The following is a 14036-nucleotide window of genomic DNA, read 5'->3' as shown; positions in this document are numbered from 1 at the left end:
ACTAAGCGATAATACATAAATATGACCCTAAACTTGACACCAAATTATAACTTTGACCTTAAATTTTGACAGTGCACAAATATGACATTTAACTATTCGAAACTGCACAAATATAACCTCCGATCCTACGTGGCAAAACGTGTGTTCAACATACAAAACTGGGCGCGTTCAGCTTAAAATCTAAGGGCATAATACAAAAATATGACCCTAAACTTGATATCAAATTATAACTTTGACAGTGCACAAATATGATCTAGAACTATTCAAAACTGCACAAATATGACCTTTAAATGATTTTTCACTATTATTTTTTCATTATTTTCGGCTCAAAGATTAAAATAGCATCTAATTTCTTTTGTCATTGCGGAAAAAGAGCAATATTGAAGATCTATTAATTAGGTGGGTCAGTCTCATACGAAAAAATCGCACGGGTATGTATATATATTATAAAGCAGAGGGTGAATTTAAGTTATATAATATATCTAAATATAATTTATTTAAATATTAAATTAAAGATGAAACTATACTAATAATAAAAAAATTACAGTTTTAATAAAACGTTATTAAATTAACATTATTAAGGATAGTAGTAGTAGTATATTAAATTAATGTTATTAAATTAAAGTTATTAAAACGTTATTAAATTAACGCAGGGGCGGACCTACGTGATTTCCATGGGGTTTACCCGAACCCCCTTGGTAAAAAAATTACATTGTATATATAATGTAGAAAATCTATATTCATGTACGTATATTAATGTTGAACCACATGAAACAAGACACTTAGATAGCCCAGTGGTGTTATTTGCTCTGCTTGGGCGCTTCCTTCAGCCTACTGCGTGGGTTCGATCCCTAAATAAATAAAAATAATAATAATAATTAAAAAAAATGACGCCGTTTTAACACCAAAAACAAACTTTGATAGTGCACAAATATGACCTTTAACTATTCAAAACTGCACAAATATGACCTCCCTCCAAGTCAGCCCTTTTAACGACGTGGCACCGTGTGATTGGGTTACCTTTCCACATAGGTGCGAGTGAAACTCACGCATGGGGGTTGCAAAATCAGAGTTCATATTTATTCAGGTTTTGAATAGTTAAAGGTCCTATTTATGCACTATCAAAGTTTAAGGTCAAAGTTATAATTTGATGTCAAGTTTAGGGTCATATTTATGTATTTCTCTTTTACTAATGAAGTCATTTTCTTTATTTTAAAGGAGCTTGTTTTCCCGGAAAAACTATTTTAAAAAATTCTTAGCCAAACGAACATGAGAAAATAGATTCTAAACCTGTCTCAATAATGACATATGTTTGTATATAGACTCCTAATACTTAGACTCGACTACAACAAGTTTACACTAAACCAATAGATGCATGTCACATGTATGCATACAGACATTTATAACTAAACCATCATTAATTAACATGCATTTTAACATTAATATTCAATACACATATGATTTGGTGTAAACACATGATGCGAGTGGCTGCATCCTTCTAGCTTTGCCAACAACATGAAGAATGAAAGAGATCGGAGTGAAAAAAAATATTCAGAAAAACAAAAACAAGAACATCCAATAATTCACTACATTAATAAATTTCCAACACCACTGAGTAATTTACAAATGATCATTACTTTATTAAGATTATATAGTCAATTAAACTTCCTACTAGCTAATAATAACTACTAACTTTTGCTAATAAAGATTACATTAGGCTTGATTTCTATGCCTAAATAAAGCCACTGTACATCTCCTTTGCCAACTTTGATGTCTAAATCTCTAATATATCAAACAACTCCAATTGTAAAACAACAAACAAGCAACATACTCCTATGACTACCTCTGGTACTTTTTCTTTGTTCCCTTAAAATTGTAGTCGCGTTGAAATACTTAATCCGCGTGCTAGATTGACCATTGCCGGTGATTAATCAGTTCCTATTCACAAACTACATCTACCATGTTGGTTTTGGTAGTGGATCGATATCAATGGAGACTCTGCTTCTTCGGTGGAACTTGATAGCGGTGGAGAAAGTAGTTGAGCTCTACATCCCCAAGGAAGAATAGTTGTTCTTCCACTGGAGATACGTTCCCCTTTGATCCGCTTGTTTTGTGATGTGAGACGACTTACTAATACTTCCAACGCTTCTTTCATCCACCCATTTTGGCATAGTTTTCTTGCTTCTCCCACATTCATCTGCACATTGCAATAAGACCAGTGTGTCACCTTAACTAATATGACCAGTATATAGATCGATGTGCATTTTAAAAACAATGGATTATTATTGCGTACCCAACTTCTTTCGCGAATCTCTTTCTCAGGCCAGTAGTCGAATTCTTCCATTACAAACAGCGGAAACATGTGCCCTTCATAGGCAGTGTCACCAGCTTTGTTCTCAAAGTACCATGTTCCAAGTTTGCACTGCAAAAGTAATCCAAAACCAAAAGAGTGAAACTAGTTAAAACCACTTACATAAGTTACCAAAATATAAACGTTGCTCGTGCTACATTATCACGATTAATCTCACAATTAACAGTAAGATAATCGCATATTCCTAACGCAAGTTGATCATAAAATCACAACAGTTTTGAGAACTTATTTTGCAAGAAATATGAAAGGACATAAGATAAATGCAGCTTGCATTCTGTCATTTATCTGATGCAATAAGCAAAGTTATAACACAGAGAATTTGTTTTCTGTTTTTCCCTTTTCACTTCGAAAGATGCATAAAAGAACAAAAAGAGATGTCGAGGGAGAACAAACCTCAACTTCACCTCGTACTCCAGCTTCCTCAATTGTCTCACGCTGTGCTGCATCTTCGATTGTTTCATCTTTTTCCCAACCTCCCTGCCATGACAAGAGAGGTCATTCTATTTAAGACAGATGCGTCGCCTAGTATTACAGTCACAGAAAGCATCAAAATGAATTGGTATATATTACTCCCTCCTTCCTTTTTAATATGTCTCGTTATCATTTTACTCTTAGAAAAATGATTTATTGTAAGTTGACCATACGCTTCCCTCGAAGTTAAACGATAGTTGAAGTGTCTTCTCGTAAGGGATAAGGACTCAGCAGATCGTCACCGTCGATGAAATGGCGCAAGAGGCAAACATGAAACAAATTTGTCAGAATGCTCAGGTACGCGGACTCACTTGTATGGAGCTGGGTAGTGCACGAATAGTAGCTGGCCTATTAACGGATCGAACACGTGAAGCACCGATATAGGTCTAAGTCGTTTGGGCCCCTTGTGTCAAATTTCAAATGGACAAGGGGCCTAACAGTGTATACCTACAAATAATTGCTCCTTCTCACTTGTAAAGGCTTCTAAACATTCACTCTCTTGCTCAAACTACTAGTAAATAGGGCATAAAATAAGGTTGAATCGTAACGGTTGACTCACCTACAAATTCAATTATACTAAATCTATGGTAAACACGTTTCTCATCAACACCAAGAAACATTCCACCTGAGAATATCATAACACGTGCCTGCTGATATTCTTTGTAATTTGTAAAATCTTGTACTGATATATTTGACGTATCTACCTTTTTATTCTATCTTCGGGCCATGAGTCCTAGTCCACCCCACTGAAAAATTGATTAAATTGATTCTTGAGAAACCAAAGTTACTAGTAACTATTTGGTACTTTAAGGAGTAGAGATTAACCAATAAGGATTGATCTTTAAAATTTCCAATTCCCAATGAAGGCTGGGATAGGTCAATTTAAGAAGAGAGACAGAATCAGCATTGCATCTCAGTGATGAGTCTAATATTCCAAAAACTGCAAGTTGTAACAAACACTAGCTACTCTTTATAATTCTCCCTTGGGATCCATATTTCTCACATTTTTCTAGGTCTGGACCCTGCTCTGATCAACCTGAAAACAAGTTTTATTGCATATAAGTTCTATATGATGTGGGGTGAATTAGGAAAAATTAAGTCTGTCTATTTGTATTGCACTTCTAAAACTGTGAGTTTAGAATCTAATATTTGTTGATATTTTAGTAGCTTTTTAAACTGTCCCCATTCTCTGCCACATTTACTGTGAGCTGAAATTGGATGAATTTCTGGATATTGTTGTAGACACATCTTCCCCATTTCAGAACTGTTCCAACCGAAGAAAAATTATCATCCAAGATGACAATATCAGAACTCTCTTTAGCCACTTCAGTGCCCTGAATCCCCATAGAAAGTCCTATATCTGCTTCCTTCAAAGCTGGCGCATCATTCGTGCCATCACCTGTGACCGCGACCACATGACCTTTCTTTCTCAAACACTGCACCATTAAAAGTTTGTCAAAAGGGGATGATCTTGTATGAAATTCAAGCATTACAGCTTGATAATTCATGAACAAGGAAGAAGAAATGAGAGAGTGAAATTGTAAACTTTATTCATCATCCAAATCACATGTTACAATCTGATATTGTGCCTTATATAGGCTATGAAAGAGATACAAAATATCTAAGAACCACCTCCTTCTAGAATATTCTATTTGACACTCATTGCACCTAACTAATCATTGTCTAACAGCCTTCAACACCCTAGACGGCTGACTCAGCAATATACTAACTAACTGAATATCTACTCCTATCAGTGCTACACATTAGTGGAACAGGTAGTCATATATGTGTCAAAACACAGTAGTTAAAACATCTTGCCATCACGGGTATCTTCTCCATCCGCACTTCATCTGTGAGGTTTCGAAATTCTTCACCTTCTATGACTGCTCCTTCATCTACTTCCTGATTAGGATGAAGAATCCCACATTCTGTTGCTATGGCTTTTGCAGTGAACACATTGTCACCAGTGATCATCTTGATGTTCACACCAGCATTTTGGCAATCTTCCACTGCTTTCTTCACGCCAGGTCGACATGGATCTTTTAGGCCAACAAAGCCCAAAAGAATGAAAGAATTGTCTGGAACATTTCCATGCATAAGCTCATGATTCTCCTGCTCAGCTTTTGGCACTTGCTTGTGTGCGAACGCAATACATCGAAGGCTGCTGGCAGCCATTCCTTCAATTATCCTATCACATTCTACCTTATCTGATTCCACTAGAGGTTTTATGTTCCCTTCTAGATCATAGTAATGGGAGCATATTCTTGAAATCATTTCAGCAGCACCTTTCCAATGTGCATGAATCGTGCCATCAGCGATGTTCTTGATCCGGACACCGCTCTTCTTTTTCTCCGAATTAAAAGCTTCCACATGTAGAATGTCGAAATTTCTTTTGACTTGATCCATATCCATGTTCAATTTCAGCACAGCCCACGAAAGAATAGCTTTTTCAGTAGGGCTGCCTGAGAATTCAAAGCTGGAACATGGATCGGAAGACTTGAAAACACTACCTGTAGTATTTAATCCAACCCCGTGATGGAATAGTTCAAGAACTCTGGCCGAAATTGATGTATGACTTTCTGACTTTACGTGCTCTTTGCCTTAGAAAAACTTTTGTCACAGTCATCTTATTTAATGTAAGAGTACTTGTTTTGTCTGTACAGATGGTGGTGGCGGAGCCCATAGTCTCACATGCAGAGAGTTTCCTCACCATTGCCTGATCATCCATCATTCTCAGAGTAACAGCTAGAGGCAATCCTTCAGGAATCGCGACAACAACAATGGTAACAGCCGCTGCAACAATTCCAACCACAGCATTGATTACATCATCTGATGATGTCTTGCTCCCGTGGAATTCTTTGTTCCCCTTCTCATCTTTTGTGGTCCCGGTAAAGTATCGTACCAATAGGACAACAAGAACTAAGAAGGCAACTAGCAATCCAACCTTACCAATCGATGAGGTGAGCTTGTTGAGTCGTTGTTGGAGAGGTGTTTGCTCGTTAGAGTCACTGCTGATTTCGCTCATCATTTCACCCCAGGTTGTATTCATGCCAACCGATGTCACAAGCATCATTCCATAGCCATCAGCAACCTTTGTGCCAGAAATTAAGAAAGGATTTTGGCCAAGGTTAATCACCACCTGATCACTTTCACCTGTCATGCTAGATTCATCCACTTGTAAAGAATGACCTTGTACCAAAATCCCATCAGCAGGGACTTGATCTCCAATCTTCAAGCAAATGACATCTCCAACCACAATTTCAAATATCGAAATCTGTTGGCGCCTTCCCTTTCTAACAGCTTCTACTGGAATTTTTTTGCTCACTTTCGAAAGCTTATCAAACTGCCTGTTCTGTCTAAAATTACTAATAGACGAAACAGCTATGACAAGAAATACGGCAACAAAAATACTCCCTCCATCGTACCATACTTCTTTCGGTCCATGCTCCTTAATTCCAAATCCAAGAGACAAAGCAGCACAGAGCAAAAGGATAATGATGGTGGGATCTTTGAATGATTCTCAAACAAACATGAAGAAACTTTTAGTAGGTGGCTTACAATACGTGTTGCTCCCAAACGCCTCATGTCTACGTGTAACATCTTCCGGATCGCCTCTTATACCATTAGTCGTGTCACTTTTAAGAGAAGCTTGTCCAACACCTTGGACACCTCCAAGGTCAGCGAGCTTGTCAACGCTTTTTTTATCTTTGACAAGCTTAGCTAGACTTGACTGATCAATGCCCGAGAATAAAGGGTGTTGTTAAACTACATCAATGGCTATTCTATCGGTGACTTTTCTTGGATTGTAGGCAGCTCCATGATTATAAGATGACACAAGGAAAGGTGTTACCTTAGTGCTACCCTTATTCTTGAAAGCTCTTGAACAATAGATAGTAGCAAAAGCTAAGTGCCATCTTTTCTTATTGGAGGAATCAACTTCTGCTGACAAATCAGTTGCAATAATGTTCATGCATATAAAATGCAAGTTTGCTTCAAACATCATGAAAAAGGTGTAAAATGCAGCGTTATATATGACGAAGGTGTACTAGTTTAGGATTAAGGCGTAGTTAATTGATATAACGAAAGTAAATAATTGGACAAAATATGAATGTGCTATACGAAATATTTGATTGTGTTTGGAACTGAATGATTAGGTTATTGACTTTAGCTATGTTTTTCCATTGAATGTCTTAGTTTCCAAGCATATTCATCTCCTTCCAAGAAATGAGGAGTTGTTTATTTTTCGATAAACTTTACAAATCGTTACTTTTTAGTCTTTGTAGTAATTGAGAAATAATTATTGTTATGAGGTTTTGAATATTACATGTAAGTTTCTTTCCGGCACATTGTAAGGAAGTTTCACTTGTAGAATTTGAAAGTGATATCAAAAAATATGACAAGTTGTTACTTTTTAGTCTTTGTAGTAATTGAGAGAGAATTATTATTATGAAGTTTTGAATCCGTGATATTGTAAGGAAGTTTCACTTGTAAAATTTGAAATTGATTTCAAAAATGACGACAAGTTGTTACATTTTAGTGTTTGTAGTAATTGAGAGAGAATTATTTTTATGAAGTTTTGAATCCGTGATATTGTAAGAAAGTTTCACTACTAGAATTAGAAATTAATGTCAAAAAATGACTAGTGAGCACTATTTCATAGTTTATGCGGCCCATGATCATCATAAAGAATGTATAATAATACAAGCATATCACAAATAAATTTTGCCAATTATAATTTTGAAATAAGAGAGTAAACGTTCCGCTACAATCATATATTGTTATCACGATCCGAACTAGGGCCTGGCCGTGACGGGCCTCCCGAACCATGAAGGCCCGGAACGTCCTTCTCTATCTGGTAATCATGCACAACATTCATATAAATACAGAAGATGCGGAAACATGATCTACTACGGAAACATGGTCAAATCTGAATTCATCATATGGAAATTGAAATTTAACGACATCTAAATAACATCTGACCTAGTCTGCGAAATCTCTACTACATGAAAATCTGACACTGTCTATAAACTGGGACAAGGCCCCTAGTAGACCAAAACGGTAATAAGTAACAATATCTGAAAAAGAAAGGCCTTCTGGAATAGAGAAGGCTCACCACTGCACAATCTGATCAGCTGTCTGAATTATCTACTGCTTATCTAGACTCCTAGACTGAGCCTCAGAACTTGGGAGGAAGGGGGGTCAATACAATTGTACTAGTACGTAGAGCAAATCCAAAATAACAATTTATATTCAACATATATGAGAGCAACGTAAAAACAGTTTCACAAACGTACACTATAGTAAGAAATCACACGGGCATTTTAAAAGACTCTGTAAAAATCATCACAACTCCGAGAAATTTATGTTACATCTGCTTTAGGTGATGTACCCTACAATTCTGAAAATTCCATCGGCTATATGGAAGCCATTAACTCGACAGTGAAGCCCCCAACCCAAGTGTGCCGCAAGGGTCGAAGTCTCTGAATCTACTACACCACACACGGCCGTCGCCAGCATACAATATAATCTACCCGTATCAGCAAATACGATTTCAGGCTAAGAGTTACTTGAACTCGCGCCTTCTTTAGGTAACCACCTAACCCCCTTTAACCCCCTTTTTAAAACTCAATCAAAACATGCAATCTCTAAAAACACTCTGAAAACATAATCTGTGACATACTCTGAAAACATAATTTGTTATGGCATAAATACATATGGTATCGTCATACCATTGACTTGCAAGTCACATCTCTGAGCCATTATTAATCTCACGTAAATCTCTGTTTTCAAATACAAGTTTGGGACCACCTTTCAATAATTCAATTCAAAGAGACTCTTTCTCAAACCTCATATAAACACATTCAATTCTTTCTTTCAAACACATGAACATATTTATGTCAAGAAACACCCTCTCAAAAATTTCAAACCATACACAAATGCTATAATATTCCAAAGACATCTTCTAAATCACAAAACCATAATCTTTAATTTAATACAAGAGAGAGAGTTCATAATTTATGATCTTTTCATACATATATATATATATATATATATATTCATGTAAATTAATTTAGGGGATAAGACCACAAGGTCAAAACAATAGTAACATTAAAACATTCGGAATATGTAACTTAGAACATAGATTCCAAAATTCCTTTGAAATTCATGCATAAAAATCTTAAAGTCATGTTCTACTGGTTTTAAGCCCATGTAGTTTTTAGGATAAACCTCGCATACCTCTATTTACGAAATTAGCGGGTGCTTGTTGAAGCCTACATTGCGGGGATTCCGATTCTTCAATTTGTTTTGAGAACTCACGGTTAAATCTTGAGCTATGTGGATTTTTATTTTAAAACCTGTATACAAGTGCTTGACCAATTTTGATGAATAAGACTCTATTTTGGCTTTCTAGGGATTAAATCCCATGTTATTGATAATAGGGGGATGAAAATTACCCAAAATGCCCTTAATAATTCGGGAAAACTGAAGAGATTGGCCTGGGGAGATCCACCAGGCGTCGCCCGCCCTAGGCCAGGCGTCACCTGCCTTATTGCGTGCTCCCTTCCCAGGCCAGGCGATCCAGCGGGCGGCGCGGGCTAATCGCGGGACCCTACTGGAATGGCAATCCAAACTCACCCTTATGTTCGTCTAAAAATTTTGAAAATCATCCGAGACGTACTAAAACCTTGCCCCATCACAACACAACAAGAAAATCTAAAAATGGAGGTCGGAAAGGTTGAAAATAAAATCTCCAAAGTTTAAGAGCTAAAAATGAAACTAAGTCTCTTTAACACTTAGAATATTTTCAAGTTTCCAAGGCTAAGAGTACACTACTAGGGGCTAGTACATGCACGACTTTTTACGGGGTGTTACACTATCCCCCCTTGGGATTATTCGTCCCCGAATGATGACATGAAAAACAGTCAAGCACGATTTCAAGTATACGCAGGCATAGGAAAGAAAAACATCAGACAAGAATTGTACCTTCCATTTCGTCATTCGGCAGATCAAACAAGCTTGGGTATCTAACTCGCATGTCCTCTTCGGATTCCCAAGTAGCCTCTTTAACTTTCTGATTCCTCCACAACACCTTATCTGAGGCTATCTCTTTGTTCTTCAATTTTTGAACTTAACGATCTAAGATTTCTACCGGTTCTTCTTCATAGGATAAAGAGTCTGTCACCTTGATTTCTTCTACACGTAACACTAAAGAATGGTCTCCAATACATTTCTTCAACATGGACACATGGAATATCGGATAAACGAAACCCAAACTAGCAGGCAACTCTAACTCATACGCAACTGCACCTATCCTCCTCAAGATCAGGTAGGTTCCTATAAAGTGAGGACTCAACTTACCTTTCTTTTCGAATCGCATGACTCCCTTCATAGGAGAAACCTTTAGAAATACCCAATCACCAACCTCAAACTCTAAATTTCTTCTCCTAACATCAGCATAAGATTTTTTATGACTCTGAGCTGTCTTAAGTCGCTGTTTAATAACTTTCACATCTTGCATTGCTTGATGAATATCTGGCACACATAATCTACCCTGATATCTCAAAATACCATTACCACCAATTTCGAAAGACATCACCTTTTGCTGACCCACATCTTTCTTGATTTGCATCAAGATGGGATCTTCAACCCGTTTCTCTTTAAATTCTGCACAAAGGGAAGACTTAGCTATCTCATGAAGAACCATTCCCCCATCTTTGAAATCTCAGAGTCGCACTCCCAGATATGCAAGACGGTGAATATCTTTCACCATTCCTCTCTTCCCTTCCTCAACATGATAAAGATTGACCATAGATAATCTACTGAGGGCGTTGGCTACCATATTTACCTTACCAGGATGATAGTGAAGGCTCATGTCATAGTCTTTCAGAAGCTCCATCCAACGCCTCTACCTGAGGTTTAGTTCTTTCTGTGAGAAAATATACTACAAACTCTTATGATCAGTGAAAATATCAACATGCACCCCATAAAGATAGTGCCTCTAAATTCTAAGCGCAAACACCAAAACTGCTAACTCCAAGTCATGGGTGGGGTAATTCTGCTCATGCACCTTAAACTGCCTAGATGCATAAGCCACCACCTTACTGTGCTGCATAAGTACACACCCAAATCCCACATGGGACGCATCACAGTACACAACAAAGCCCTCTTTACCTTTCGGAAGAGTCAAACAGGAGCAGTAGTCAACTTGTCTTTCAACTTCTCACAACTATTCTCACAAGAGTCAGACCATACAAACTTTACCTTTTTCTGAGTCAACTTAGTAATTGGTGCAGCTATGGAAGAGAAACTCTCTACGAACCTTCTGTAATAACCCGCCAAACCCAAGAAGCTCCGAATGTCAGTTGGAGTTGTGGGTCTGGGCCATTTCCTCACTGCCTCAATCTTTTGGGGATCAACCTTAATCCCCTCACTAGACACAATATTCCCCAAAAAAGCAATGGCATTCAACCAGAATTCACACTTGGAGAATTTTGCATACAACTCATGATCTTTGAGGGTCTGAAGAATAATTCGGAGGTGAATGGCATGGTCCTCCTCACTTTTGGAGTAAATCAAGATGTCATCAATAAAAACTATAACAAACAAGTCTAAGAACTAATGGAAGACCCTATTCATTAGGTCCATGACGGCTGCAGGGGCATTAGTCAACTCGAAGGACATGACTAAGAATTCATAGTGACCATATCTGGTCTGAAAAGCTGTTTTAGGAAGGTCTGACTCCCTAAATTTCAACTGATGATATCCCGAACGAAGGTCTATTTTAGAAAAATACCTAGCACCCTGAAGCTGGTCGAAAGGTCATCGATTGTAGGAAGGGGGATATTTATTTTTTCACTTTGACCTTATTCAATTGGCGGTAATCTATGCACATACACAGGGAACCATATTTCTTTCGGACGAAAAGCACAGGCGCACCCAAGGCGAAACACTAGGTCTGATAAAACCTTTATCTAGAAGATCTGCTAGTTGTTCTTTCAATTCTTTCAACTTTACTGGGTCCATTCTATATGGCGAAATAGAAATAAGACGGGTATCTGGCAACACATCAATGCCAAAATCTATCTCCCTATCAGGTGGAATTCCTAGGCGATCATTTAGGAAAACTTTCGGAAATTCATTTACTACTGGACAGACTGAAGAGGAAGATCTTCGGCGTTAGAATATTTAACCCGAATAAGATGGTACAAGCAGCCCTTGGAAATAAGTTTACGAGCTCTGAGATAAGATATAAAGTTCCCTCTGGGTGCTAAAGAATAGCCCTCCCATTTTATAACTGGTTCATTCGGAAAAGAAAAAGTGACCTTTCGGGTCCTACAATTTAGTGTGGCATAACATGAATAGAGCCAGTCCATCCCTAAGATAGCATCAAAGTCAACCATATCTAGCTCTATGAGATCTGCCACCGTATCCCGGCTACCAACAGTCACAACACAACCCTTATACACCCTTCTAGCAACAACAGAATCCCCTACCAAGGTGGAAATAGAAAAGGGTTTAGATATCACATCGGGCACAAACCTGAAACCAACAGCCACATAAGGGGTCACATAGGATAGGGTAGACCCAGGGTAAAACAATACATAAACATCACGATAAACGATTTGCAACATACCGGTAACTACATCTGGCGAGGCATCTGCCTCCTGGCGGTTGGTCAAAGCGTACAACCGATTGCGGACATTTCGGGCAGATGAAGTGGTACCCTTCTGAGGTATTGGTGCAGAAGAATTCACCTGTGTTTTGGCTCCCCCAACACTTTTCTTTGCTGCCGAACAGTCTCTCTGGATATGGCCCGGCTGGCCGCATGAATAACACACCAAAGCCCCAAACTGACATCTCCCTAGATGATTCCTCCCGCATCTTTCACAGCGCGGGTAGGACTGAGAGGTCTGGGCTACACTTCCCTGCGACTGCATACCCTACATCCTCGGCCCCTGACTAGACTAAAAATTCTAAGTGCGCTGCTTAGCTGCGGGTCTGGACACTGGAGCACTAACTGCAAACTGTGCACTACCCCAAGAATTCTTTTGCCATTTGCTGCCCCAATTACCGCTCTGTTGCTGACTGTGACTCTGGTCTGACGTTCTGGCTCTCTTTGCCTGTTTGTCCCTTTCCCTAGATTCAGCTATCTTCTTCTTCTTCTCCTCAACGTGCTGCATGTGGACTGTCATCCTAGAAAAGTCCAATTTCCTATTCAACATAGCTCCCTGACAATCAAGCACCAGATCATCCGAAAGGCCAGAAGCAAACTTCCTCAATCAGTTTCTCATACTACTTGTCATCTCAGAAGCATAACAAGCTATTTGATTAAAATTTAAAGTATACTCCTGAACCCTCATCTTACCCTGCTTAAGGTTCATGAACTCCTCTTCTTTAGCTTTCCTCAGCTCCAAAAGAAAGAATTGGTCCAGAAAAGCTCCCACAAACTCGTCCCAAACTGTGGGCTCGGCACTGTCACCCTTTGCATCTTCCCACTCTTTGTACCATTGGTTCGCTACATCCTTTAGCTGATACGCTGCTAGCTCTACACCTTCCACCTGATCCATATGCATCTCTCTGAAAATCTTCTCCATTTCGTCTATGAACTCCTGCGGGTCCTCTTCTACCTTAGTGCCAGAGAATTTAGCCGGGTTCATCCTCATGAACTGGCCCACCCTAGTAATATCAGAAGTAACAGATGCTGACCCAGTATCCTCCGACCTCTGAGTCTGTGTTGCTACTAATTGCTCAAGCATATGGATGGACTGTCTAAACTCAGCATTAGGCACTTTCCTTTCATGAAGCTGAGTACGGTTAGCCCCCGTCCGAGGAGCTCTGGGAGGAATAGTCGGGACTGGAGGTACTCCTGAAGCAGAGACAGGTTCTGGAGTGTGAGCTCTGTTACGTGTCCTCATCCTATGAGTGGGACGGATTTTGTCATCTTAAGCATTGACGTTGGTGCGACGGGGAGGCATAGCTGGTTTTCTAAAAAGCAAGAGATCATTGATTAGGGGGCAGATCAGACTCAGAAGCATGAACTAAACACAAAGAGGGGAAACATTAGCTAAACTCCCAGTAGCCTCTTACTTATAAGTGTGGTACGCTACACACCCATAAATAAGACTCTACCCGATGCAATTTCGCAGACACCCTGGGACCATGAAATGTGCTCTGATACCAAGTTTGTCACGAC

At 38.8% G+C, this 14036-nt stretch overlaps 1 protein-coding gene and 1 pseudogene across 1 annotated transcript; both read right to left on the bottom strand.

The window, feature by feature from the left end:
• Positions 1-1930: 1930 nt before the first annotated feature.
• LOC107871703 (nudix hydrolase 16, mitochondrial-like) lies at positions 1931-4287 on the bottom strand. Its single transcript, XM_047401047.1, has 4 exons — positions 4020-4287; positions 2765-2859; positions 2294-2422; positions 1931-2197 (listed from the first exon to the last, which is right to left on the bottom strand). The coding sequence occupies exons 1-4, from the start codon at positions 4285-4287 to the stop codon at positions 1943-1945; spliced, it is 747 nt and encodes a 248-aa protein (XP_047257003.1). The 3' UTR covers positions 1931-1942.
• Positions 4288-4414: 127 nt separating this feature from the next.
• LOC107871704 lies at positions 4415-13758 on the bottom strand (annotated as a pseudogene).
• Between the last annotated feature and the right edge of the window lie 278 nt (positions 13759-14036).

The sequence above is a fragment of the Capsicum annuum genome, chromosome 12 (genome assembly GCF_002878395.1).
Source record: "Capsicum annuum cultivar UCD-10X-F1 chromosome 12, UCD10Xv1.1, whole genome shotgun sequence".
NCBI classification, from domain to species: Eukaryota; Viridiplantae; Streptophyta; class Magnoliopsida; order Solanales; family Solanaceae; genus Capsicum; species Capsicum annuum.
The sequence above is the reverse complement of the archived record's forward strand: the minus strand, read 5'-3'. Positions and strand labels throughout refer to the sequence as shown.

What these genes read in the sequence shown, in the direction of transcription:
- LOC107871703 (XM_047401047.1), bottom strand. Translation starts at nt 4,287, where the DNA reads ATGGTGCAGTGTTTGAGAAAGAAAGGTCATGTGGTCGCGGTCACAGGT. An exon ending in TGTGGCAGAGAATGGGGACA is followed by an intron (nt 2,860 to 4,019) that starts GTTTAAAAAGCT and finishes AATGACCTCTCT; the next exon opens with TGTCATGGCAGGGAGGTTGG. An exon ending in AGATTCGCGAAAGAAGTTGG is followed by an intron (nt 2,198 to 2,293) that starts GTACGCAATAAT and finishes TGCAATGTGCAG; the next exon opens with ATGAATGTGGGAGAAGCAAG.